We start from the raw sequence: 25,709 nt of genomic DNA on the forward strand, positions 1-25,709 counted from the left end.
ACATTCTGAAAAAAATCATTCGAATGATGGTTTTTCCCACTGAGGTTAAGACCCGCTGCTTTCATACAAAAGATGTCTGGGATGCCCGTCATTTCCCTCAGATTCCCTAAAAGCAGGGAATGAGCGAAATGAGTCACTGGCTCCTTTCTGGGAAGAACAAAAGGGAGTCGCACATGCAGAATGAGGTTAGTGGTCAAGAACAAGCCAGCGAATTGCATCTTTGGGAGAGGCTCACACGTTAAAGCGTTTCCCAAATTCATGCCAATATGCATTTATCTGGGCTTCCGTGGTGGCTCAGATGGTAAAGAATCTGTATGCAATGCAGGAGACCTGAGTTCAATCCCTGGGTCAGGAAGATCTCCTGGAGAAGGAAATGGCAACCCACTCCAGTATTCATGCCTGGGAAATCCCATGGTCAGAGGAGCCAGGTGGGCTACAGTCCACGGGGTCACAAAGAATTGGACACAACTTAGCCACTAAACGATGATGACGCATTTATTTCGCCAGTCATATTTTTTTATCAAAATGGACTGTGGCATTCAGAAACCACTTGCAAAATGAATGTCCTGCCCCAAGAACCCACATGCTGTTTTTTTTTAAAGCTTATAAAGCAAAAAGGTAGCCCAACTCTTGAGTGCAAAAGGTCGAATCTTTTCATTAGGAGCCTGACGCCCCATTGGCTCTTCCTGATGAACCTGAGGGTGTGAGAAAGAATCAAAGCAGGAACTTAAACCTAAAAGACATGACCTGGAGACCAGGAGAGAAGGCCTGCCCCCAACTCTGGACACAGCTCACCAGGTCCAAGTGGGCTTGATCCATCCGCCAGAAACCACAGAGGGCTGGTTTTCACCAGTTTCCGGCTACCGTGCTGCCCGCTGCCCTGGAGCCCCAGGGCTGTCTGCGAAAAGACTGGAAAGGTGGCAGGGAGCTCAAGGTTGGTTCCCTTCTCCTCTGTGCTTTTTCTGGAGTTTCCACATTTTCTCGAATGGATGTATTGTTCTTCTATCATTAAAAAGAGAGAAGCAAAAAAAAAAAAAGGCAAAAGAGAAGCACTGCTTGATTTTTCATCATTTAACTTGTGCTTGAACAAAAAGACACAGACTTAAAAAAAAAAAGCACAACTCAGTGACTTCTCGCACTGACACGCCCACATCACCAGCAGCAGATCAAGGAGCAAAACGGTGCCCACCACCCCGGAGACCCCCCTCCCAGGATCCCCTCCCCCAAGTGACCACCACCTGAGTTCTCATAGCATTCACTCCTGCAGCCAGCTTGGGGACCTGAGGCCAGTGGAATTACACAGACTTCTCTCTTTTCCCAATGTTTTATTTTGTGTGTGAAGGTTAATTTTTTTTTATTGTGGTAAAATTCACATAACATAAAACTCACTATTTCAACCTGTTACAGTGTAAAATTTAGTGGCATTTAATGCATTCACAGTGTTGTACAACCATCACCCTTACCCAGTTCCAGAATATTTTCTTCACCCCAAAGGAAAACTGTAAGCAGTCAGTCCCATCTCCTATTTCCTCAGCCTCTGGCAACCACTAATCCAGATTCTCTCCCTATGAATTTACCTAGTCTAGACATCTCACATAAATGGGATCATACAAAACATGTCTTCCTTCGTGTCTGTCTTCCTTCACTCAGCATCTTTTATTGTATTTATTAATTTTTAGGCTGTGCCATGCAGCATGCAAGATCCTAGTTCCCCAACCAGCTATCGTACCTGTGTCCCCTGCAGTGGAAACACAGAGCCTTAACCACTGGACCACCGGGGAAGTCTCTCCCAAACTGATTTTTATTTGTATTGCCCTGATACCATTGGTATTTCTGATGCAATACAATCCTTATCAAACAAACTCCCAGGTGACTTCTTTTCAGAAATTGACAAAGGAATACTTAAATTCATATGGAAATTCAAGAGACCCAGAATAGCCAAAACCATCTTGGAAAAGAAGAACAAGGTTGGAGGACTCACACTTCCCAATTTCAAATTTATTACAAAACCACAGTAATCAAGACAGAGCAGAACTGGGGTATGGAGAGACAGAGACCAATGGAGCAGAAAAGAGAGCCCAGAAATAAGCCCTCATATGAACGATCGAATGATTTTTGAGAAGGGTGCCATGACAATTCAATGAGGAAATGACAGTCTTTTAAACAAATGTACTGGGAAAACTGCATACCACATGCAATGCAAAGGAATAAAACTAGACCCCTCTTTCACCCTAGACACAAAAATTAACTCAAAATTGATCAAAGACCTAAAAAAAAAAAAAGTGAAAGTGTTAGTTGCTCGGTCATGTTCAACTCTTTGTGACTCCATGGATTGTAACCCACCACCAGGCTCCTCTGTCCATGGGATTCTCCAGGCAAGAATACTGGAGTGGGTAGCCATTTCCTTCTCCAGGGGATCTTCCTGACCCAGGGATCAAACCCAAGTCTCCTGCATTGCAAGCAGATTCTTTACTATCTAAGCTACCTAAATGTAAGGGCAAAAACTAAAACTCTTAGAGCGAAGTACACATATAGACCTTGGATTAGGTGATTTTTTTTTTATATGACAGCAAAAGTACAAACAACAACAGCAAAAAAAGATTTGATATCATCGAAATTTAAAACTTTTGCACTTCAAAAGACAAGAAAATGGGGAAAAAATGACAGAAAAAGTTTAAATCACACTTAGAGGAGAATTGTATCTAGAATATATAAAGAACTATCACAACTCAATAACAAAAAGACAAATAACCCAATTTTAAAACAAGCAAATGATGTGAATAGACATTTCTCCAAAGGAAATATACAAAAGACCGATAAGAACATGAAAAGATGCTAAACATCTGGGTGGGGCTGCATTTCACAGAGAACGGCCAGGACCATGCCAGTCTCCCAAAGGGAGTATGTTACTCTTGACAAGCTAGCCCAAAGTGACAATGCTGAGGGTTTTCCCAGGAAGGGATGGATTCTTGACACCCTCTCTGTGCAGGTGCAGAGATGCACTGCTCACAGCCCTCTGGGAAAGAACCACAGCCCAGCTACAAGGAGCAGGGTCAACCTCGAACCTCCAGCCATTAGCTGCAAACCCAAGTCACTCTCTTCTCAGGTGATCCCAGCCCCTGCCAGCTATTCCTGCTCAGCGTGGGACTCCTACAACGGGCCAGTGCTCCCAAGCCACCCTCTGGGCTAGCACATCACCATTGGTGGTCCCTCCTGCCCAACCCTGCTGCCTCCCTTTTCCCCTCTACAGGTATTTCTTTCCAAGAAACCTTTGCACTCCCAACTCCATTTCAGTGTCTGCTTCCTGGAGAAGCTGGGACTGGGAGTGGAGCTGCCCAGGAAAGAAGGCAGCAGGGTGGACTTGTGGATGGGACCACGCACTGTCGGGGCAATGAGAAGGACCCTATCCCTGGCCCGGGGCCCAGCTGTGGACACCTACCCCAGGGATGGCTTGAGGAAAGGGGCTGGGAAAGAGGCTGGTGGAGGGGGCTGCACTGCCTCATCTGGAGGAGGGAGGAAATAATGAATGGAACCTTCCTTAACTAAGTCGCTGACTTAGAGACATTGACGTTAAGGTGATAATGACAGGCTGGGGGCAGTTAAATAATTGAGAACAGAGTGTGAGGGCCAGCAATCTCATTAGCAACTTCAAAGCAATCCCCATCTCAGGTCCAAGAACAGAAAACACTCAAGTTCAAACGTAGTGGTCAGAGAGGCTGTACTTCAGATGGTTGAGTGCTCACCCGAGGCAGGACTGTTCTGCCTACATCAGGACCCTGGTTGGGACTCTGGGGACCCCAAGGGGGTGGGGACCTGAATGTGTGCATGCAGAATTTGACTCCTCAGAGGTCTTCTGCCACCTGAGCCTGCAGATGTGGCCCCCTCCCCAGCAGTGATGTGGAACTCTCTCTCACAAGACAGCGGATGCCCGTTCCACAAGCTTTCCAGGCCTCCAGGACTGTAACCAGAAGTAAGTCACAAATGGAGCTGGGACAATACTGGAGAAAAGGGACTGCAAGGTTTGGTTGACATATATTGTGAAGTCTGCGGGCTGGGGAGTGGTGTCCCTGGCACCATGGTGCTCCCTGCATGACCATTACCGTGAATGGACAGAGCAGCGCCCCCAACATGAGAAGGAACAGAAACTCGGGCTCAGACCCTCTGGAATGAGGGTGAGGGTTACTCCCCGAGGAAGACCCCTAAGATCTGCAGAGGTGACAATGAGGAGGGTGTGGGCTGGAGAGTGGAGAGTGGAGAGCAGAGGGGCTGAGCACCAGCTGAGGGGTCGAGACCAGTGGGGGCACATCCACCTCCCTCTCTCATCCAAGTATCCCCAGGAAGAGAGGCTGGAGAACCCCTGGAGGAGCCCTGTGTGCCAGGGAGCGAACTTGTTCACCCAAGAGTGTGGACTGTGGTCACACAGATCTCCCTTCCCAAAGAGACGCCCTGCCCCATATAGGACTGGGGCCAGCGGACTGCCCGCAGCAATTAGAGGCTTAGGGTCTGCCTCAGATTTCACGGAGGTGGTGCCTTTCTCAGAGTGGCTGCAGTCAGCCCCCGAGTGAGGCTGTGTTCCTAGGGCCTGGTCACTTCTGCCCACACGGGACTCCTCACCTGCACTCCAGAGTTCTGTTCAGCAGGGAGACTTGGTCAGGTCCCAGCCTATGCCGACTTCCTCCACTTCTCCTCTCAAAGAGGCATTACCTACCCCAGTCATAACCTTTGAACCCTCATGAATCTCAGCATCTGCTTCCCGGAGACCCTCTCACCTGGCCATTATGTGATGACAAGCAGGATGACCTGGGAGGGTTGGTTTATTCACTCAGCAAATGTTTGGGGTTTGCACCTGACTCAGCAAGAATCTGCCTGCAATGTAGGAGACTCAGGTTCCAGCCCTGGGTCAGGAAGATCCCCTGGAGAAGGGAATGGCAACCCACTCCAGTATTCTTGCCTGGACAATCCCATGGACAGAGGAGTCTGGTGGGTTACAATCCATGGGGTCACAAAGAGTTGGACTGAGCAACTAACACATAGCTAGAATGGTAGGTACATTCCCTAACTGCCCTCATCCTCGCTCTCCTGTCTATGAAATGGGATAATTGTAGAGCACTCCACCCCCCAGAGCACTGCTTCGAACATCAAACGTGTAGATGGAGACTGCTTCGTACACTGGCCAGCACACACTCAGTAAATGTGAACTTCAGCTGCTGTCCTTTTTTCTGAGCACTCCTTCAAAGTGTTTGCTCCATGGACCTTACATTTCTCTGCAGAAATCAGAATGCACAGTCTGCATCCTGCAAGCATACCTTGTTTAATTATGCTTCGATTTATTGCACTTCACAGATACTGCGTTTTTCACCAACTGAAGTTTTGTGGAAACCCTGCATCTAGCAAGTCTATCAGCACCATTTTTGCAACAGCATTATTTTAAAATTAGGTATATGCATTATCCTTTAGACACCAGCTTCTCTGGTGGCTCAGACGGTAAAGCGTCTGCTTGCAATGTGGGAGACCTGGTTTCGATCCCTGGGTTGGGAAGATCTCCTGGAGAAGGAAATGGCAACCCACTCCAGTACTCTTGCCTGGAAAATCCCATGGATGTAGGAGCCTGGTAGGCTACAGTTCATGGGGTAGCAAAAAGTTGGACACGACTGAACGACTTCACTTTCACTTTCACTTTAGACATCATGCTATTACACCCTTCATAGACTATAGTGTAAACATAACTTTTAAATTATTTATTTGGCAACACCAGGTCTTAGTTGTGGCATGTGGGATCTAGTTCCCTGGCCAAGGATCAAACCTAGGCCCCCTGCACTGGGAGCATGGAGTCTTAGCTGCTAGACTACCAGTTGTTACTCAGTCACTGAGTCATGTTCAACTCTTTGTGACCCCATGGACTGCAGCACGCCAGGCTTCCCTGTCCTTTGTTATCTCCCAGTGTTATGAGTTGCCTCTTTGCATCAGGTGGCCAGAGTATTGGAGCTTCAGCATCAGTCCTGAAAAGTCCCTAAACATAAGTTTTAGGAAACCAAAAAAAATTCACAACTCCCTGTATTCTGATGTCCGCTTTATTCCAGTGGCATGGCAAAGAACCCACAATACCTCTGAGGTCTGCTTGTATCCAAGGTCGGGATGATGACCCACAGGCCTGAAGACCTGGAGCTGTAAGGTCTGGGGGCTCTGGGCCAAAGGCCTATCATTCATGTGCTACCTGACTGACTGGGATGAAAGGCGGGCTGTATACACAGCAACCCCAGGGCAGCTCTCCCAGGAGCAGGCTGTCAGTCCCCTCCCAAGGCCCGTCCTAAAAGAAACCTCTATCTGTCCTGCCCATCTGAGCATGAATCTGCCCCTTCGGCGACTGCTAACAAAGGGGTGGACACCCAGTGCTGGGGCGCTCATCTGAGCAGGGAACTGCCTTTCATCCCCAAATGGAAGGAATAGCCCTGCTGAGACATGGACACCCTGTCCCCAGATAGCATCAGACAAGGACCGGCTGCCCTCACACGTTGCTGTGGGAACAGAAAGATGTGCAGCCACTTTGGAAAACCGTCTGGTGGTTTCTCACAATGTTAAACATAGACTCACCATATGAGCAGGCAATTCTACTGAGGTATATACCACGGGAAATTAAAACATATGTCCACACAAAGCCCTGTAGACAGTGTTTATAGCAGCATTATTCACAGTAGCTCAAAGGTGGACACAAGCCAAATATCCATCAACTGGATGAACACGTAAGCACTGTCCTACAACAAAATGTTATTCAGTTACAGAAATAAATAAATACTCATACACACTGCAACCTGGATGAACCTTGAAAACACTTATAAACGTTTGCATAGTGAAAGCAACCAGTCACAGAAATCTACACAGTATATGATTCCATGGATGGGAAATGTCCAGAACAGGCAAATCCACAATGATTGCCTGCACCTTGTGGGGGACAGTGCAGTGGGAAGTGGATCCTAATGGCTACAGAGTTTGGGGCGGCTGTGTTGACCTTTCTTTTTTCCCTTTGGCTGCACCTCACAGCATGAGGGCTTCACTGACCAGAGATCGAACCCCTGCCCCTGGAGTGGAAGCTCAGCATCCTAACCACTGGACCACCAGGGAAACCCCAGTTTGGAGGTTTGGAATGTTCTGGAATTATATAGTGGTGATGGCTGCACCACTCTGTGACTATACTAAACATCTCTGAACTGAACACCTTAAATGGGTGAATATTATGGTGTGTAAATAATACCTCAATAATGTTGCTAAACAAAGAAATGAATAAATAGATGTGAGTTCAGTACAGCCCAGTGTGGAGAGAGACCAGACTCTGGACTGCTGGCCCTGAGGCTCCAGGGAGCCTGGTGAACACTATTTGTGAAAACACTTCCCTGAACCCAGGGAGACTCCCAAGGCACGGTTCTCATGCTTGCTGCTTGGGAAAGACAAATATACACTCGTGGACGTCTGCAGTGGCTTGTGTGAGCAACTCAAGCCATGGGGGTGTGTTTTTGGCACCACACACCCCATCCAGCTGCTGGGACCTCCTGGAAAACCCAGAAGCAGCTCTGGGTGGAGGCATCTTCCTGGATGAGAGCCTCCTCCTCAGTCCGGCCCACAGGCTGCCCCTCCCACCACACGCCTGCCTGCCTGGCTCTTGTGCATTACAGTGAGTGTCTGCCTCAGGGCCCAGGCTCTCTACAAATGTGACTTCTTGCTGCCGAGCCTTTGTGTTCAGGGAGCTTCGGGCAGCCACAGAAGAGAAGGTTTGTAGTGTTAACAAACTGGACCTTCACGAGCCAAAGTACCCATGGGCCCGGCAGGATGCTCCCCATCCACACTCCAGCCTCTCGCTGGGTAAGGGTGTCAGCACACAGCCAAGAAGCCCTCGGCTTGGCTCCCAAGCACTGCAGTGGCCACAGGCTTCAGGGGCTGGACCGTCTCTGCACGTGTGCTCAGTTGCTCTATCTAGTCTAACTCTTGGCAACCCCATGGACTCTAACCTGCCAGGCACCTCTGTCCGTGGGATTCTCCAGGCAAGAATACTGGAGTAGATTGCCATTCCCTTCTCCAGGGGATCTTCCAGCCCAGGAATCAAACCCCACCCCCATCCTCTCTGTTGGCAGGTGGATTCTTTACCACTGAGCCACCTGGGAAGCCCTCTATTGCTTATTTACACGACTTCATTCCTGGAGCTGCGGTTGTGTCAGGCCTGCATTCCTGTATCATCAGCAGGTGCAAAGAAAAGCAGGCGTCCAGCCTTGGAGCTGATGGGGTGTTCACATTCTAGGATGCTCCAGGGAGGTCTCTGGGTTACTGTGGCAACATCCTGGGACGGCATCCTGCACTCTCTGCATGGAGTCAAGAGAGGGAAGATGAAGGAATGCTCCCCCACCCGCTGCCAAGCTTCAGCTCAGGCCAGCCTGCCCTGGGCACAGGCACAGCGAGGGTTCCTTGAGTGAGGAGAGGGCACCTGGTCTCTCCCCGGGGGGCTGAACAGGGAAGCCAGGAGGCAGGGTGTACATTCAGAGGCCGGACGCTCAGATCGGAATCCCAGCCCAGCCACTCACTAGCCGTGTGACCCTGGCTGAGCATCTAGCCCAGGCTGGGTTCATCATCATTAGGCAACCCCCAGGCTGGGGGACCCCATCCTGACCTCCAACAGCCTGTGTGCATCGTGCAGGCCTGTGACTCCATACAGGGGATCAGAGCGTGGGTTCTTTAAGTCTCTTTCTCTCACGGCCCCGTCTATGCGACCATGGTCTGCTTATGTGTGGTGCCCAGACTGACCCAATCTCCTGCCAGCCAGTCACCAGCTCTGCTGTGAGATCGCTCCAGAGCACCTGCTGCTAGCAGACACATGCATCACCGTTGGGCTCTTAGAGACCTACTGATAAATAAAAACAACCCTTGCCATGTGCTCAGGGGAACACAGGGGACCCTCCCTACAGCCCCCTGCCCCACTGCCCACATCCCTTTTCTGAGCTCCCCTTGGGAACCACCAGGAGGCCAGGGCTGGGTGGCTGGCATGGAGCACTGGCAGGCTCCCTACAAGCTGAGCCGGACAAACAGCAATTTTGCATGTGCCTCGTGCCAAACCTGCGCTGGACCCAGAGCCTGGCATGGGGGCTCTTAGTGGGTGGGGACAGGTCACCTGAACTGTGGGCCTGCCCATCACTGTGGCCGGTGGCTCACTACCCCAGAAGAATGTGGGCAGGAGATGCCCAGGGCTCAAGGAAGGAGGTGAGGTGGGAGGCACCAGGAATGGTGCCCCAGGGCTCTGCTTCTGGGAAAGTTCCTTCTCCACTCTGAAACCTGTCTTCCTCCCACCCTACTCTCAGGAGTCAAATGCTCACCACTGACTTCTCCAGCCTGGACACCTCTTCTTCCTTGAGGTTGTGAGGGAGCCCAGGTGTATGGAAGGGGTGGGGGAGGCCTTGTGGGATGAGTAGGGTGGGCCCAGCTGCTGATGCAGGGGGCCCAGGGACCTCAACCTCCTTCCACCCTCCCTGTGTGCATGGTGGGCCCTGGTCCCTAATGACTCTTCCTATCACCCTTCTCAGGGAGGCTCTGAGCATGCAAGCAGACAGGGGTGACCCAGGATGAGGAGTTACGAGGGTCCCTCCTGCTTGCTAGCCTGGTGCTCACACTTTCCATCCTCAGAACATGAGCCACAACCTGGTCCCCACTTTTCTCTAGAATGCTGGAGTCGGAGAGGTTAGGAGAACACAGCCAGGTCTGCCTGACCAGCCCTGGGTGGTGAGAGTGGCTAAGGGATCCCGGGATGTGCCGCCTAAGTTGTTCCTGGGCTCTTTACTTTTTCTCGTTTGCTGTCTTTTTTTTTTTTTTTTTTTAGATTTATTTTTGGTTGCACTGAGTTTTCATTGCTTTGTGCGCGCTTTTTTTTTAGTTGCAGTGCACAAGGGCTTCTCTTGTGACCGAGAAGAGGCTCCAGGCACGCAGGCTTCAGCAGCTGTGCCACACGGGCTTAGTTGCTCTGAGGCATGTTGAATCCTCTCAGACCAGGAATCAAATCCATGTCTCCTGCACTGGCAGGTGGACTCCCAACCACTGGGCCACCAGGGAAGCCCCTTGATACTCAGGGACCAAGTGTCTGGATCTGCCAGGGTCTCAACTCTGCTCACTGTTCCACCCAGCTGGACCTAGAAAGGCGGGCCAAGGCTGCTTAGCAAGGTCTGCTTCTTAACACAGTGTTTGGCTGCACTGAGTCTTTGCAGCAGGAGGGATCTTCAACCTTCACTGGGTTATGTGAACTCTAAGTTGCAGCTTGTGGAATATAATTCCTTAACCAGGAATTGAACCTCTGCCTCCTGCATTGGGAGCACAGCATCTTAGCCACTGGACCACAAGGGAAGTCCCCAAATACACTTCTGTTTACTCCCCACAGCATACCTCATCACCAGGAGACTCAGCTGGGTAGGTGGTGGGCTGCAAGAGGAGGAGAGGAGATGGGGAAGGGGCAGGGGGAGGGAAGGAGAGGGAGAAGGAAGAGGAAGGGAGGGATGAAGGAGAAGGGAAAGGAGGGCAGGGGGGTCCAAAAATGAATGAACCTCAACCCACCAGAGCTCTGGGAGCCTCCAGGGAAAACAGCCCTGCAGGCTCCGGGGCAGGGAATGCACTTCCACTGGATTCACAGAGATGAGAACTTGAGGAGAACCCCTGGCTGTGCAGGATCAACCCTGCTCCTCTTGTCTTTACTCCCAGACCACAGATGCCCTGAGCACACCTGTCCAGGGCCTCCCAGCCACTGGAAGACTGCCTGGAAGACTCCCAGTAAGACCGGAAAACTCCCAAAGCCAGCCCCCTGCCCCCAACCCAGCCCACCTGTAACTCCTCAGCCCCCTCCTGGCTCCTCACTCTCTCTGGGCAATGTCTCCCTCTCAGAGGGTGAACATCTACCCTTCCCATGCGTGCATCAGGTCCTGGAGAGGAGGGGACAGGCAAGGTCCTGCCTTGCTGGCACGTTCCCAGCTTCAGACCATAGACTCAATTCCTGCTTTATCTATGACCACCTATCTATTACTAACAACTCTTCTGTTCTGTTTTGCTGCTACTAAGCCATGTACATGCGTGCTAAGTCACTTCAGTCCTGTCTGACTCTGTGACTCCATGGACTGCTGCCCTCAAGGCTCCTTTGTGCATGGGATTCTCCAGGCAAGAATAATGGAGTGGGTTGCCATGACCTCCTCACGGGAATCATCCCAACCAGGGATTGAACTTGTGTCTCCTGTGGCTCCTATATTGCAGGTAGCTTCTTTACCGCTGAACCACCAGGGAAGCCCCTCTGTTCAGTTCAGTCGCTCAGTCGTGTCGACTCTTTGCGACCCCATGAGCACGCCAGGCCTCCCTGTCCATCACCAACTCCCGGAGTTCACTCAGACTCGCGTCCATCGAGTCAGTGATGCCATCCAGCCATCTCATCCTCTGTCGTCCCCTTCTCCTGCCCCCAATCCCTCCCAGCATCAAAGCCTTTTCCAATGAGTCAACTCTTAAGTTTCAGCTTTAGCATCATTCCTTCCAAAGAAATCCCAGGGCTGATCTCCTTCAGAATGGACTGGTTGGATCTCCCTGCAGTCCAAGGGACTCTCAAGAGTCTTCTCCAACACCACAGTTCAAAAGCATCAATTCTTCGGTGCTCAGCCTTCTTCACAGTCCAACTCTCACATCCATACATGACCACTCGAAAAACCATAGCCTTGACTAGACGGACCTTAGTCGGCAAAGTAATGTCTCTGCTTTTGAGACTAAGCCATAATACCTGTGAGGTCAGTGGCCAGGCCAGGGATTCTTTCTCAGCTGCCTATCAGTCACAAAGTGGCTTTCTATGGCAACTTTCCCCTTACCTGCTGCAGGACACAGGCGGCAATGGAACCCTGGGCAGGGTTCTGTGTAGCTTCACACTCGTCCTTAGTAAGGGACATGTGTGTGAGCATGCTGAGTCTCTTCAGTCGTGTCTGATTCTTTGCAATCCTATGGACTGTAGCCCGCCAGGTTCCTCTGTCCCTGGGATTCTCTAGGCAAGAATACTGGAGTGGGTTGCCACGCCCTTTTCCAGGGGATCTTCCTGACCCAGGGATCAAACCTGCATCTCTTGGGCATTGGCAGGCAGTTCTTTACCACTAGCACCACCTGGGAAGCCCTTCATAAGGGACACTCTCCTCCAAACACCAGGGCTTAGTGTGTGGCTCATGGGTGCAGTGGAAACCTAGCCAGCCACTTCTGTGGTCCTCTGCATGCCCCCCACTCCCATGCAGAGCCCCAGCACCTATCAAAAGCCCATCACAAACATTATTTTCTGGGGTCCTCACAGGCTCCCAGTGAGAGGGGCAGGACAGCTGTCATTTCCATCTGGCAAAAGGAGAAACTGAGGTAGGGAGTCCAATCTACTCAGAGTCTTCTGGGTTCTAAGCTCCTCTCTCTACATCCCAGGCTTCCCAGGTAGCCCGAGTGGTAAAGAACCCACCTGCCAATGCAGAAGACATAAAAGATGTGGGTTCGATCCCTGGGTTGGGAAGATCCCCTGAAATAGCAACCCACTCCAGTATTCCTGCCTGGAGAATCCCATGGACAGAGCCTGGCAGGATACAGTCCACAGGGTCGCACAGAGTCAGACACCACTGAAGCGACCTAGCATGCACTACATCCCCAGGCTTGGGAGCCTAAGGCTTGGGGATGACTGAGCAGGTGGGAACTGTGGAATGCTATTTAAGGTGGTGGGGCTGGAGGGGTGTGTCCTCACTTGAGAAACAGACCACACTAATGGACTCCTGAGATACATGTAGGCCCCACACAACTCCTCGCCCTCTCAGTCCTTTTGCAAGTGCCCTCCACTGTGGGCAGGATGCCAAGGAATGGATAGCACAACCAGCCTTCCTGGACCTGTGTGCCACGTGTATTTTTAGGCCCTGCCCTGCCATTTGCAGTGACTGACGTCCTCCGGGAACCAGCCGGTTGCACACTGGGAGCCCAGTCGTTTCTCTGAGGTCTCGGGCACTGCCCCTGCCCTGACCCTGGAGCTCATGACCTAGCACCCCTGTCCACGGCTGAGTCGGCTCCTGCTGGTGAACGCAGCCCCCAACCCCCCACACCTGCCCCCCTGCCCCGCGCACACACAGCTGTGGTGAGATGTGTGAGCCACAGAACCTGTGACCTGGGCAAGTCATGTTCTGGACCTGGATAGTGGCCGGGAGGGGCATCAACTGCACAGGGGCCCCCAGGCCAGATGGTCACTGAGGCGCTCAGGAGACCTGGGGGGGCACTGTAGCACACAGGCACGCCCTGGGGAAGACTGTGCTGTGCTGAGGGAGAACCCTGTGTCACCCCTATGGGCAGATGCCTCGAGGCCTGGAGACCTTACTGGAGCTGGGCTAAGCCAGGGGTCACCTCACCAGTACACTTCCAGGAGCAGAGAAGCACAGCTAAATCTCGGCAGTTAAACTTTGAAGACTTTTTCATCTTGTCTTCTGCTTCTTCTCTGCTCCCTTTTCTCCAACCCAATACTGTTCTGTTGCAGGGTGCCTGTGGGACTAGGGGGTTCACAAGGGCAGGAGTCTGTGGCATCTGCAACCTGCGAGTGATCCTCATACACCGGGGCTCGGTTTCTTCTGTAAAATGGGGAGTCAGAGCTGATGTGCATGGTGTGGTAAGGGGTTCACAGCGGTGGCTCTCACGTTTTCATTGGGCACTTACTGCAAGCAACGCAATTTACATCTTGGTCAAGTACCCACTTAAATACATGTACCTGAAATAAACGGTTCCCACAGCCAGAGCACTCTCCCTGAGATGATCTTCACCTCATTGTTTCGTTTTTATAAAATGCTGGTCACCACTCATTAAGCTTTTACACGACCCAACACTGGCCTCTGATTAGATGTCAAGAGAGAGACAAAGCAAAAAAAAAAAAAAAAAAAGCAAGTGCAGACGCAACTACCCATGGAGTACAGGGCTGTGCAGGGAAGAGGGGTCTGGCGAACAGGAGGGGCGACCCGTTCCCCAGTTCACTGCGAGACCTCCGGCCGGAGCCGGACAAGGAGGCAAGCAGGCCAGGTCAGGCGGGGCTCGGAGGCCCTGGTGGCGCGGCTGGGATTTATTTTAAGGGACACGGAACGCCACCGCAGGAGAGGGGGAGGGGCGGGATTAAAGGAGAAGATGCGCTCAGCATGTTATATTTAGCGGCCAACACGCCAGAAGCGCTCGTTACCCGCAGTTACTACGGCGCCCCACGCGCGAGGGGCAGCCTCCACCCTAACCTCCTAGGCAGTGACCTTGATCACCTGTCTTCTTCCGCCCGAGGAAGAGACCCTCCCCCACGACCCTTCGCCTCCACCTCGCAGGCAATGATTATGGCCTGGCTTCCTACCTTCTACCCTCAAGGAAGAGACCTCCCCGGCCTCCCACCTTCACCCCACGGGCAGTGACCCCCACTTCCTTGGTCAGTGACTTCGGCCCCCCCGTCACTCCCCGAGGAAGGGAGCCCCTAATCTTCGCCCCTGGGGAACGGGAGAGTTGAGGCGCACGCTGGCCTTCCTGCCCAGGGCCGGGGAAAGATGTCCGGCAAGCTGCTGTAAAGAGGAAACAGAGCCGTGGAACACTATCCACTGGCTCCCCGCCCCTGGGTGGCGAGAAGATTAGCACGCGCCGCAGGCAGAACTTGGCGCCCCGCCCCTTCGCCACACGTGTGCCCCGCCCCTCCCGCGCACGCGCGCTCCGTCCCGGCCGATTCCCACCCCTCCCCCAGTCCTGCCAGTCGCGTCTCGTGCTACCACCCTGCGCGGGGCCCGCTGGGAGCCAGCCGAGAAGTGGGGCGGAAAGCAGGGGAAAGCCCGCCCGGGCTGGTGGCGCTGGCTGCGCAGGCGCAGATCGCGGGCCCGCCCCTAGGCCGCCGGCATGGCCATATTTAAAGGGAGGCCGGCGAGGCGAGCCAATGGGCGACCAGCGTGTGGGGGCGGGGCGTGGCGGCGCAGGCCCCGGATGTGGCTGCTGTGGCCCCTCCTCCCCCGCGCTCCCCTCAGAGCCCCCGGTCGCGCGCCGCCGCCGCTCGCTCGCTGGTCCCCGCGCAGGCTCTCGCGCGGCGGTGAGGCGGCGCTGAGGCCGAGGCGAGGGCGACGAGGCGACCGCGCGGAGGTGAGCGGGCCAAGCCCGGCCGGGCGGCCGCCGCCATGAGCGGCTCCTCGGGCACCCCGTACCTGGGCAGCAAGATCAGCCTCATCTCCAAGGCGCAGATCCGCTACGAGGGCATCCTCTACACCATCGACACGGACAACTCCACCGTGGCGCTCGCCAAAGGTAGCGCCCCGCGGCCGCCCCAACCGTCCGGCCCCCGCCCCCGCCCTACCCCCACCTCACCAGCGCGCCCCTTCCCCAGTCCCGCCTCACCCCCCGGGGCGCCCCTCCCCCGTCCCCCGGCGCGCCCCCGCATCCGGTCCGTGCCCCCCGGGGCGCCCCCGGCCTCCGCCCCTGTCCCGTTGCAGCGCGCCGGGGCTCGACCCGCACAATGGGCTCCCCCGGCCCCGGAGGCGGTGTAATTGTGAGCTGCCGCCCCGCGCCGCCCGGAGTTGGGGTGGGGAGGTGGGGGCGGGTCCAGCTCCCGCGGCGCCGCCCCCCGTTCTCCGTGGTGGCGTAGCCCACCTCTGTAGGTGGCGGCTCGGCGTTGCTAGGGTTGCCTGCCCTAGGGCCGAGGGGGCCGCGGGCGCCAAGAAAACCTGGTCCCTGGGGGTAGGGGAGGGGAAGAGAGGGATGGGGGGCGGGCAGACCCGAGTCTCGCCGGGCCTCTCCGGGACGCTGTGGGGGCAGGGGGTGAGAAAACGACTCCTGCAAGCCCTTCTGGAACCTATTAAGCAGCTGGGGCCTTGAGCCTGAACAAATACCACGTCTTAATGGATTCTCTTGCCAGGATAAGAGCATCGGTTTGCGGCTAGGTGCTCTGTTTGAAAGCGCCTTCCTACTCTAATTCAGACGTTTGGTGTGTGGGTTTATCCTTTGGTGACAGACCCCTCCCTGCGGGCGCTGGTAACCCCACTGAAGTCCTGGGAGACTAGGGAAAAGATGGCTGCATTATGCCTCTGCTGGAGCCCAGAGTCTGAGTGTGTTGAGGCAGGAGGTGGCCCCAAAGTTCCTTTGTCTTCATCCTCCGGGAAGGTAATTAGTGTGGTTCCCCTGCCTCCTAGAAGTGCTGCGTGCAGCCAGGTCTACAGAAGCCCCGTGTGGTTGGTGGGTCTTGTTAGGCTAAGGACATTGTGCTGGGCTTCAAGGGTCAAGGCGCAGCGCCCACGCTCCTGTGTTAGAGCCCCAGGCCTTTAGGTCGCAGTCAGTTCCCAGCTCTGGGAATAGGTCCTCTAAAGACTAGTTGTTAAGTTTTTGGATGGATGCGTTGCTCCAGGAGGTGTTGATACAAGTACTGTTAGTATTGTGTTAGTATAAGTACTAATTACTAACTAGTATTATAAGATTATAGTTATTTGTACTTTTTGACCACGTTTGGCCTGAGACCCTGGTTGGAAAACCTGAGGCCCAGAGTAGTCCCTGGTCCTCAGTGTGCTCAAATTAGTTAGAGGCAGCCTCAAGCCCATCTGTGCCTCAGAGATCCCAGGAGGAGACACTTGGTTGGGCTCCTTGAACCCTGCCATTAGGGGTTAACCCCCTAGGAAGTTCCGCTAGGAGACCGTGACACTGCTGGTGGGCGTCCATGTTCAGGGACGCCCCCTCTCCCATTGTTTCTCTACCAGCTCCTCTTAGGCTGGTTGTGGACAGAAGGGTGGGGATAGCACTCAACCCACGGCTTTTCTCAGTTGAAAACAGACTCCCTAGGGCTGATGTGTTGTGAAGTTTCAATCAAAAAGCAGCTTTGGGGCCGTTTAATCTGCTAAGTCAGATGTGAACGGGGGTTCTGCAAACCAGACGACTCATTTTGTGAGAGTGCTGGCTTGTATTTGAAAGTGAGAACATTGAGCTTCATGAATCTTTACTTGTCCTTTGTGACCTAGAACTTTTTGGAGCTTCGACAGCTGGGGTCTTGTCAGTTGATAATGGCGTCTTCTCCATTGATAATTGGGGGTGGGTATTAGTTGAAACATGGAAACTGGGTGCTGTGGATGGCTCCTAGGAGGGGACTGATTGAATGCACTTGGTTGAGGACAGCAAATTAACCCTTCTTTTTCTCAACCCCTAAGTGAGGTCCTTTGGTACTGAAGACCGTCCCACAGATAGGCCTGCCCCCCCTAGAGAGGAGATTTATGAGTACATCATCTTCCGGGGAAGTGATATCAAAGATATTACTGTGTGTGAACCTCCGAAAGCTCAGCACACGCTCCCTCAGGATCCTGCTATCGTTCAAGTAAGTGCCTCGCTGTGTTTCTGTTGTGGACATTGTTTCTAAGAGGTGCTGGTTTCCAAGTGGAACTTGGTGTCATCTGGCCAGAGTGCTCAACTCAAAAAATGATCTTTTCATGAAAAGTAGTTGAATTTTTGTCTAGGCGGTTGGTGTTCTGTGGGAGGTCTTAACCTCCTCTAGCACACAGTGGGGTGTACTGAAGAGGGAGGCGGGTGTGCTGGGAGGGGTTGGGGCGAGATGCTTCTAGGGGAAATTACTGATATGCACCTGGGGGGCTTGTCCTTATTGTCAGCTTGGGTAAGCCTGGAGCCCCAGTGGCGTGCTATGAGCAGCAGAGATGCTTGGAGGGACTTGGGTCAATAGAACTCGCTCTTTCCACACTGTCCAGGCGTTGTATTCAAGAGTTGCGGAACATTGACGTTGCAGGTCTCACACCACATGCCTGCCTGCTGCGTTAGGGCATTTGCCCTGGATTACTAGGGAGCCCAGGCTGATACTTTCTTGACTTGTAAACTTCGACAGTCACTGACTCTGTTGGGGTTCACACTGCAGGAGGCTCTGGGGCTGAGCGTGCCCCCTGGGAGGTAGGAGCTTGCACTCTGGGCTTTGTGGAGCCCGTAAAGAAGCCCCAGGCCAGACTTTGGAAAGGTTTGGAATGAGTGTCCCTAGGAAGCTGACAAGAAGGAAGTACCTGAGCAAGTCCTTGAGAGACAGCTGGGCCCAGGCATCAGTCTACCTGAAGGTGGGGAGCCAGAGAGGAGATGCGTGAAGACAGTTCCCTAGTGGCACAGCCGGGCCCCTGAATGTTGGGGGAAGGGCCTAGTCGATGCCCCTGGTCCTCTGAGTTTCTAGTCATAGGCGGGGGGAGGGCCATTAGAGGGGTTCATAGTGTTAGGAGAAGATCATGTTAGAATTTCGTAGACTGGTGTAGCTGGGGATAAAGTATGGAAAGGGCAGTTCTGAGCTCCCTGAGACCATCTTGGAGGCTCATGTGCCTTGGTGCCGCTTCAGCCTCTGCGAACACAGGCCGACAGCCTGGCTGCCTTTGCTGGGCTGCACGGCGCTCTCCAGGCAGGGTGACAGGAGGCCTTGCGCTGCTCTCACCTGTGTGTCTCGTTGCTCAGTCTTCCCTGGGCTCGGGCTCGGCCTCCTCCTTCCAGCCACACGTGCCTTACAGCCCCTTCCGAGGGATGCCGCCCTACAGCCAGCTGGCCGCCAGCTCCCTGCTTAGCCAGCAGTATGCCGCTTCCTTGGGTTTAGGTGAGTAACCTTTGCCACCTATGAACTGCCTGTGCTGTGACATCCAGGAGATGGGCACAGACCCTGGTGGTGGGGACACTGTATTCTTGTCACATCCAGATTGTAGTGCATACTGCGTAATGTATCTTTCTCAGTGCCCCTTCAGCTAGTGAGAAATTAGTAATTCCTCAAATGAGTGAGAGGCAGCAGTATGAGTTTTGAAACAGATGAATCGAATCAGAATTCCTTTAAAATAGCCTGTGTCTGGGTGGAAGTTGTGGTACGTCTGCTTCAAGGAAGAAATAACTGATATGTGTAATTACAGATGAGTTCTAACCACTTACACATTTGTCAGCCTATAAATATAAAAGTTAAATGCAACACCCACCTATTCTATCCTTTTATCATTCTCCTGTCAGTGCTTTGCTCAAAAGTGAAATTTCCCCCAGGGCTCAGTAAATTCTCCTCTACACGCATAGACTGAGGGTTACCTGGCCATAGGTTTGCAGTGTATTCAGACCACAGAGTTGCAGGCATTGCTTACTTCGCTCATGAGTCATGCTTGTAAGAATCCTGCTGTCTTGACCACTGCTCCCACAGTGCAGGAGCCCTTCTCACCTGGCTCCCTTTTCCTAGATGAGGCTTGTGTGATCAAAGTGCCCCGTGAAAGAGCCTGCTGGGTGCGAGCAGAGTCTCTCCTTACTCACCTGTGTGCTTTCTTGTTTGCTCTTGTCTCCTTTATCTTCTTTTAGAGAAGTTGGTAAGCCCTCCAGCCTCAGCCGCGGCTTCCAGCCCTAGTTCTTCTCCATCTCCACAACCTGTTTCAGAGCTTGACATGTCCTCAGAGCCACACCAGCTCACTTCCAAGGGTAACAGCAGTTTTGGAAAACTGCATGCCGTGTTGCGAGCTAAGAGCGAGGGGTAAACCAGTAGCCCAGAATGACAGTAGCTGTAGCAAATAAACTTGCTGAGCCCATGGATTAGTTCAAGTGCTTCTGTGTGGTTCTGCACGCGATCCTGGAGTAATGACTCCCACAGTTTTAAATGACTGATTAGAAAGAACTGGCAGTGCACTTTGTTCACTTGTCCTGAGTTCAGGGCCTGTTTTCACCTATAGCGTAATTACCTCTGCTCAGAAGGCCCTTTTCTGGGGTTTCTGGTGGGGAAGACTGCAGGGCGATCGCCTGCTGCTCTGGGATCCGTGTGGCCCTTTGCTCACCACCCAGGACATGAGGAATCTGGGGCCTCAGCTATCTTTGGGGAAAGAAGCACCATTAAAATTGGGTGGCCAACCTGAGCTGTGGACCAGGTGAACAGTGGGCCTGATCCCTGGCTTATTAACACTGGTTTGTGCAACCTGTCTGCCGGGTGCCTGCACTTGGGGGAGTTTCTTGACCTTTCTGGGCCTTCTCCTTTCACCAGCAATCTGACACAAGAGCACTGTGTGCCGCCCTCACCACTGCAGAGACTCGGTCCACAATGGTGCCTGGGGCTTCCGTTACAGCCCACAACTACTGTCAGTCTGTTAACCTGCTTGTGTTGCTTTCCTGCATGGATGCCAGAGGATCTGAGCTATGGCTGTAGTGATGGTTTTTCCCCACTTAAAAATTGCCTGAGATAGTTGGTGGTTCTTAGGGCTCTTTACTTAGAACTGCTCTAAGGGCAAGATAGTTTGACTGGTCTGTTTTTGTGAAAGGCAAACAAGCCCAAGGTTCTTGCCCAGTCTGGTTACAGGGTGGGTAGGACACAGCTGTGTCTTGTTGCGGGAAGGCCGTGCTCAGTGACAAGATTGTCAGAGGAAGTGGTCTAGGTTAATTAATGCCACCACAGAGAACACTTAGAAGTACCAGTGTGGGGACTTCCCTGGTAGTCCATTGGTTAAGAATTCATGCTTCCCCTGAAGGAGGCACAGGTTCGATCCCTGGTCAGGAAACTAAGATCCTGCATGCTTTGTGGTGTGGCCAAAATGAAAAAAAGTACCTGTGTGTAGGGCCTGGCTTCTGAGTACTTCTGATCTTTACCAGGAATTTCTGACAGTCGTTTCTGTTGTGTGTGGAGCAGAAGGTAGACTGTCCTGTGCTCGTGTGTGCTGGGCTGCTCCTCCAAACATGGCTACTCCACAGTTAGGGCTCATTCTGTCCCAGAAGTCTGTGCGCCTCCACCTAGTCTTCAGCCATCTGTTGAACAGTGCCCACAGGAACGCAGGAGGGGAGACAGCCTGACCTCCCCTCTGGCCTCCTCTTGTGGCTGAGCCCCTCCTTCGAGCTGGGAATTCTGCCAAGATTGGCTTCCAGGGCTTCTCTTTTGCCCTCAGGCCTGAGGATGCCTCGGGGTGGGGAAAGACTCCTGCAGTGCCTGCTCCAAGGGCAGCCTGGGAACCCTGGGCTCTTACGAGGAGCCTTCACGGGAGGAGCGCAGGCTGTCACTTCTCTGTAGTCAGCTCTCATCGCTTCATCCTTTTTGATTTTATTGTGCCTTAAGCAAAAATGACCGTGTTCTAGCATTTTTAACTTCAAAGGCTGACCACTGCATTTTGTGGAAGATGCCAGACTGAGATGGTTCTTGTCCAGCAGGGCCCAGAGTGAAACACATTCTCAGACCGTGAATTCACCAGCATCTCAGGACTGTCAAGCCTCCACGGGGTTAGAGCTTATGTGGTTTGGGGGAAGTGTTTTCTAAGGCACTAGAGAGGTGTTCACGGTGGTAAGGGTTTCCCTCCTCGGGGTGCCCTAACTAGGGGAGCCTGCTGGCTTTGTTGCTGCCTAGACTCAATGCAGGGGATGGTACAGGTCGGGGCTGTGCTGCGTTTGGTAGAATTTCTCAAGGCGGTTGCCTTCCTCTCCTGCCTCACTCACCATCTGGGAGACAAGTATCGGGGTGCGGGGTGTGAGGCTTGCTCCTTTTCTCCATTTTTAAATCCTCTTCTCCTCAATTCAGGAGCCAGCTTTCCGTCTGTCTCAGTTGGCAAGAGCCCCATGGTGGAGCAGGCCGTCCAGACTGGATCTCTTGATAACTTGAACTCCAAGAAGCTGTTACCTGGCAAGGGCACCGTGGGCATGCAGCTCAACGGGCGCCCGGCCCCACCCAGCAGCAAGGCTACCACTGGTACTTAACTGCTCTCTCGCCTGGTCTTTATTCATGTTCTCATAGGCACAGCGCTTCCGGGGGGGGGGGGTCTCTTTTTTTAACTAGGCCCCCTGACCCCACACCCCACAAGCCCTATAGGCTTTGCAGGGCAGCCTCTTGCCACGTGTTCCCTGGGGATGCCGCCCACGTCCCTTGCTGGGCTCTGCTTCTGCGGGGGCTGGCCTTAAACTCTTCCCTTTTGCGCCTTAGATGTCACTCAGCCAGCAGCTGTGCAAACGCAAGGGCAGGTGAATGACGAGAACAGAAGGCCTCAGAGGCGGCGCTCAGGTAACAGCGGTCACCACTTAAGAGTTCTGGGGCCCTTGCTCTGCTCGCTGCTCCTGCCTGCTTCCCGTGGGCGACAGTTTAAGGGGGCTGGGTTCAGCGGTGGCTTCCATGTATCCTGTCCCTCTTGGTCTACTGTTTCACACTGAGCAATGTTGGGTTAGTGGCTTACCAGCCAAGGCCACCCTTTCTTCTCACAGGGAACAGACGAACAAGGAACCGCTCCAGAGGGCAAAGCCGTCCAACTAACATCAAGGAAAACACAATCAAGTTTGAAGGTGACTTTGATTTTGAGAGTGCAAATGCCCAGTTCAACCGAGAAGAGCTGGACAAGGAATTTAAGAAGAAACTGAATTTTAAAGGTCTGAAAATTTGCCCTCCCCACAGGAGTGTCCATAGAGTGGGTCAAGGAAAGACAGCTGGGGGTGGGGGGCAGCTGGGAATGGTGGTCAGTGGGAAAGCGTGCCTGTCATATAAGGAATTCTGGCAAGGAGAGGAGTCTGGAGCGGGGACAAGAGCAGACTTCAGGGCCTGGGACAGAGTGGGATGAAAGAGACCAGCCCTGAGGAACAGAAGAGCTTTCACTCAGTGCAGAATACTCCCGGGCGTTTCCCAAAGCCTCAGTCAGCCAGAGTGGTGCAGTGGGGACCTGTCCCGGCAGAAGGGGCTTGGTTTGCTCCCTGGCATCTCAGTGCTCCGCTTCTCTGTGCAGATGACAAAGCTGAGAAAGGGGAAGAGAAGGACCTGGCTGTGGTGACCCAGAGTGACGAGGCCCCTGCTGAGGAGGACCACTTGGGGCCCAACTGCTACTATGACAAGTCCAAGTCCTTCTTTGACAACATCTCCTCTGAACTCAAAACCAGGTTGGGGGGCTGAGGGACCAGGCAAGGCCTCGGGGAGCTGGTGTGGAGATGGTGTACCTGTGCTCTTGAGACTGGGGCATGCTCCCATGGAGACCAAACCCAGATCTCAGGTTCAGAGCAGATCTCTCGGGCCCCCATTCACAGTTTTACCATAATGCATACAGTAGCCCCAGTGGCGCCAGCAGTAAGTGGGCTCCTGGGGGCCCAGGCGGTCACTGGTGCTAGAGTGATCTGACCCAGGTCCAGGCTCCTCTTTGCTCAGCTGCCCTTTCCCCATCAAGGTGGGGGTGGAAAGTGTTCCCTGCTGGTGCTGCTGATGTTCAGTTCTGTACCCCCTCGCCTGGGCCTGCTTCCTGGTCTGCCCTTGCTGGCTTGAGGCCCTTGCCACCTAGGCAGCTGGCAAGGGTGTCCACAGTTTTCTTAAACCTGATGGCTTGAGGCCGGGAACTCGTATGTGCTTTGTTTTTAGTACCCAACAGCTGATGCCTAGGTACTGCCCAGGAACATGCTAGACAGTAAATGGAGTCTGCAGGATGAGCATGGTGTGGACACTCAGGTCCCTTCATTATTCAAGTAGAGTAGTGGGCACTGGGGGTGCAGCAGAAAGGAAAGGAGAGGCTCTTGTCTCCCCTCCCCCTGAGCACACAGCAGCCTTGTGCTGGCCTTAAGAGGTTGCAGGTGTGAGAGACCTGTCCAGTGGGAAACAAGCCTGGGAACCCTTGCAGTGCAGAGGCTCCGGCTCCACCCCCACGCCCCCCATGGCTCCAGTGATGAGTCACCATCTGTCCTCTTTCCTCCCCAGGCTGTGTGAGGAGCTGCCTGCTGCAGTCAGTTTCACGTTCTTTGTTTGTGGTTCAGTTCCAGGCGGACGACGTGGGCTGAGGAGAGGAAGCTCAACACGGAGACGTTCGGAGTGTCAGGGAGGTTCCTCCGAGGCCGTAGTTTCCGGGGTGGATTTCGAGGGGGCAGGGGCAACGGTGCAACCCGCCGTAACCCGACTTCCCACAGAGCTGGGACCGGCAGGGTGTAACGAGGCAGCCAAAGGTAAGTGAGGGGGCTTCGTGATCCTTTAGCATCGTGGCCAGACTGGGCCCCGTAATCTTTAATCACTTGGGGGGTCTCAGGGACAGTAGGACTCAGGCCCCAGGTTGTCAGAGTGAGGGTCCAGGCACAGAAGGGTGGGGTGTTTCCTCCTCTAGTGTGGTCAATCAGGAGAGATGATTACAAGCTGGGGCTAGCCCCAGCCCGGCCCTGCAGTGCCCCCAAGTCTGCATCTTTAACTAGGTCGAGGGATCACGTGTGCCCCTTGGGGGCTGGACGTGAGCTGCAGGTGGGACCTGGAGCTGCCTCCCGACCCCCAGTGTGGACAAAAGCAATAACCTCAAGTTGTGTTGGCTGACTTGGGGTCGGGGGAAGGTTGAGTAGCACATTCTTCATTGGACGCCAGGATGTGCTGGGCTTGGGCTGGGGAGCTGCCCGGTGAGACACTAACCAGGTGTCATGTCTTCTTGAAGGCTCTTGCTGAAGCGGCACGGGTGCCAGGCCGTGTCTATGAGGACAATGGAGAACGCTGCACTTACTGGGAGAGACATGGTCACTTCGTTTACTGAGTTTGGCAAGTTCCATGCTACTTCTTAAGTTTTGGACTGAACTTGGATGTGGTCTGGGTTAGAACCTCTTATTTGGGGAAGTGTACATGGGAAACCGCTTTGAGGTGTCCTAGCCTATTTTTCCTTTTTAGTTGTGCACAGCCTGATTGTAAGGTTTTGGTGTTCTGCAGAAAGGTTCTGGAGCAAAAGCGTGATCCTCATTTTGTGACCTTTCTTGGACAGCTTTGACTTTAAGGTGGAACCAAATTTCATTTGGCAAATGCAGCAGCCAAATGCATCTCTGTAACTCAACTGGCCGCGGGTGCTGTTGGCCTGGCACCCCCACTGCCACAGGTGGGGCCCAGGAGCCGGGCACGGCCAGCACGGGGGCATGTGGGGGTGGGTGGGCCTAGGGCAGGGAAAAGTGCGGTGTCCCACGGATCATGTTGTTTAAGCAAAGCAGATGACCCTGATATCCCAAGGGGCAATGTCAAGGTAGGGGCTGGTGGGGTTGGGGTGGGGGGCTCCTGTGGTGAGCTGTCACTTGGAGCGTGGTTCTGTAGGAATCGGGGTTGGGGGGTGAACACCCAGGACAAGCCCCTGTCTTTGCCAGTCCCTGACCCGGGCCAGTCAGTGGTGGACTCGGGCCGAACACTGTTCGGTGTCTCATCCACCTGGAAATGAGCCAGTCTTTTTTTTTTTTTTTGCGAGGTCGATTGACCGAGAGCATATTTCTTCTCAGTTGTAAATAGTTCCATGTTTTTGTTTTACTGGTAGGTGGAGGGGAGGGTGGGAATATAAATTTGTTGCATGAGACCTTTAGTAGAAGCATGTTCCCTCTGACAGGGCATTGTGGTGAACATAAGCACCTTGGTAACTAAATCCCTTTAAGTAGGTATAAAGGTTTTAGTTCTGTATTACGTTACTGTAAAAGCTTAGGTTTATTTTTGTAGGACTTCATGGCTAAGAATTAGAGCATAGCAATGGGGTTGCTCTGTTGGAGTAATGTAAACTTGTAATTATAAATAAACACGCAAACCTTTAAAACTCTTCTCTTGCTCTAGAAATAGTCCTGTTGATTCTGTTGCCTAAATTACATCAGGGTTAACATGCCTGTCCCACATGCATGCTGTGCGTGTGCTGTTCAGGCCTTGAGCTGGTCAGATCTCTGGGGACACCTGGTGTGCTGTGAGCAAGACCCGGTCAGTCTGGGCGTGGGCCATCAGCCAGGCCCTTTTGGGGTGAGTGATCCTGCTCTCT

General features: G+C 53.4%; 1 protein-coding gene across 2 annotated transcripts; it reads left to right on the forward strand.

The window, feature by feature from the left end:
- The first annotated feature begins 15,053 nt into the window (after nucleotides 1-15,053).
- On the forward strand, nucleotides 15,054-25,501 carry LSM14B (LSM family member 14B). 2 transcript variants are annotated; one of them, XM_040248714.1, is made up of 10 exons: nucleotides 15,055-15,303; nucleotides 17,187-17,350; nucleotides 18,472-18,607; nucleotides 19,339-19,455; nucleotides 21,524-21,691; nucleotides 21,923-22,000; nucleotides 22,198-22,359; nucleotides 22,710-22,860; nucleotides 23,719-23,904; nucleotides 24,375-25,501. In XM_040248714.1, the coding sequence occupies exons 1-9, from the start codon at nucleotides 15,177-15,179 to the stop codon at nucleotides 23,888-23,890; spliced, it is 1,275 nt and encodes a 424-aa protein (XP_040104648.1). In that variant the 5' UTR covers nucleotides 15,055-15,176; the 3' UTR covers nucleotides 23,891-23,904; nucleotides 24,375-25,501. The 2 variants fall into 2 exon arrangements, with proteins under 2 accessions (XP_040104649.1, XP_040104648.1); XM_040248715.1 differs by lacking the exon at nucleotides 19,339-19,455 and having other exon boundaries at nucleotides 15,054-15,303.
- The last annotated feature ends 208 nt before the right edge of the window (nucleotides 25,502-25,709 follow it).

This window comes from Oryx dammah, unplaced genomic scaffold, assembly GCF_014754425.2.
Source record: "Oryx dammah isolate SB20612 unplaced genomic scaffold, SCBI_Odam_1.1 HiC_scaffold_10, whole genome shotgun sequence".
Classification (NCBI taxonomy): domain Eukaryota; kingdom Metazoa; phylum Chordata; class Mammalia; order Artiodactyla; family Bovidae; genus Oryx; species Oryx dammah.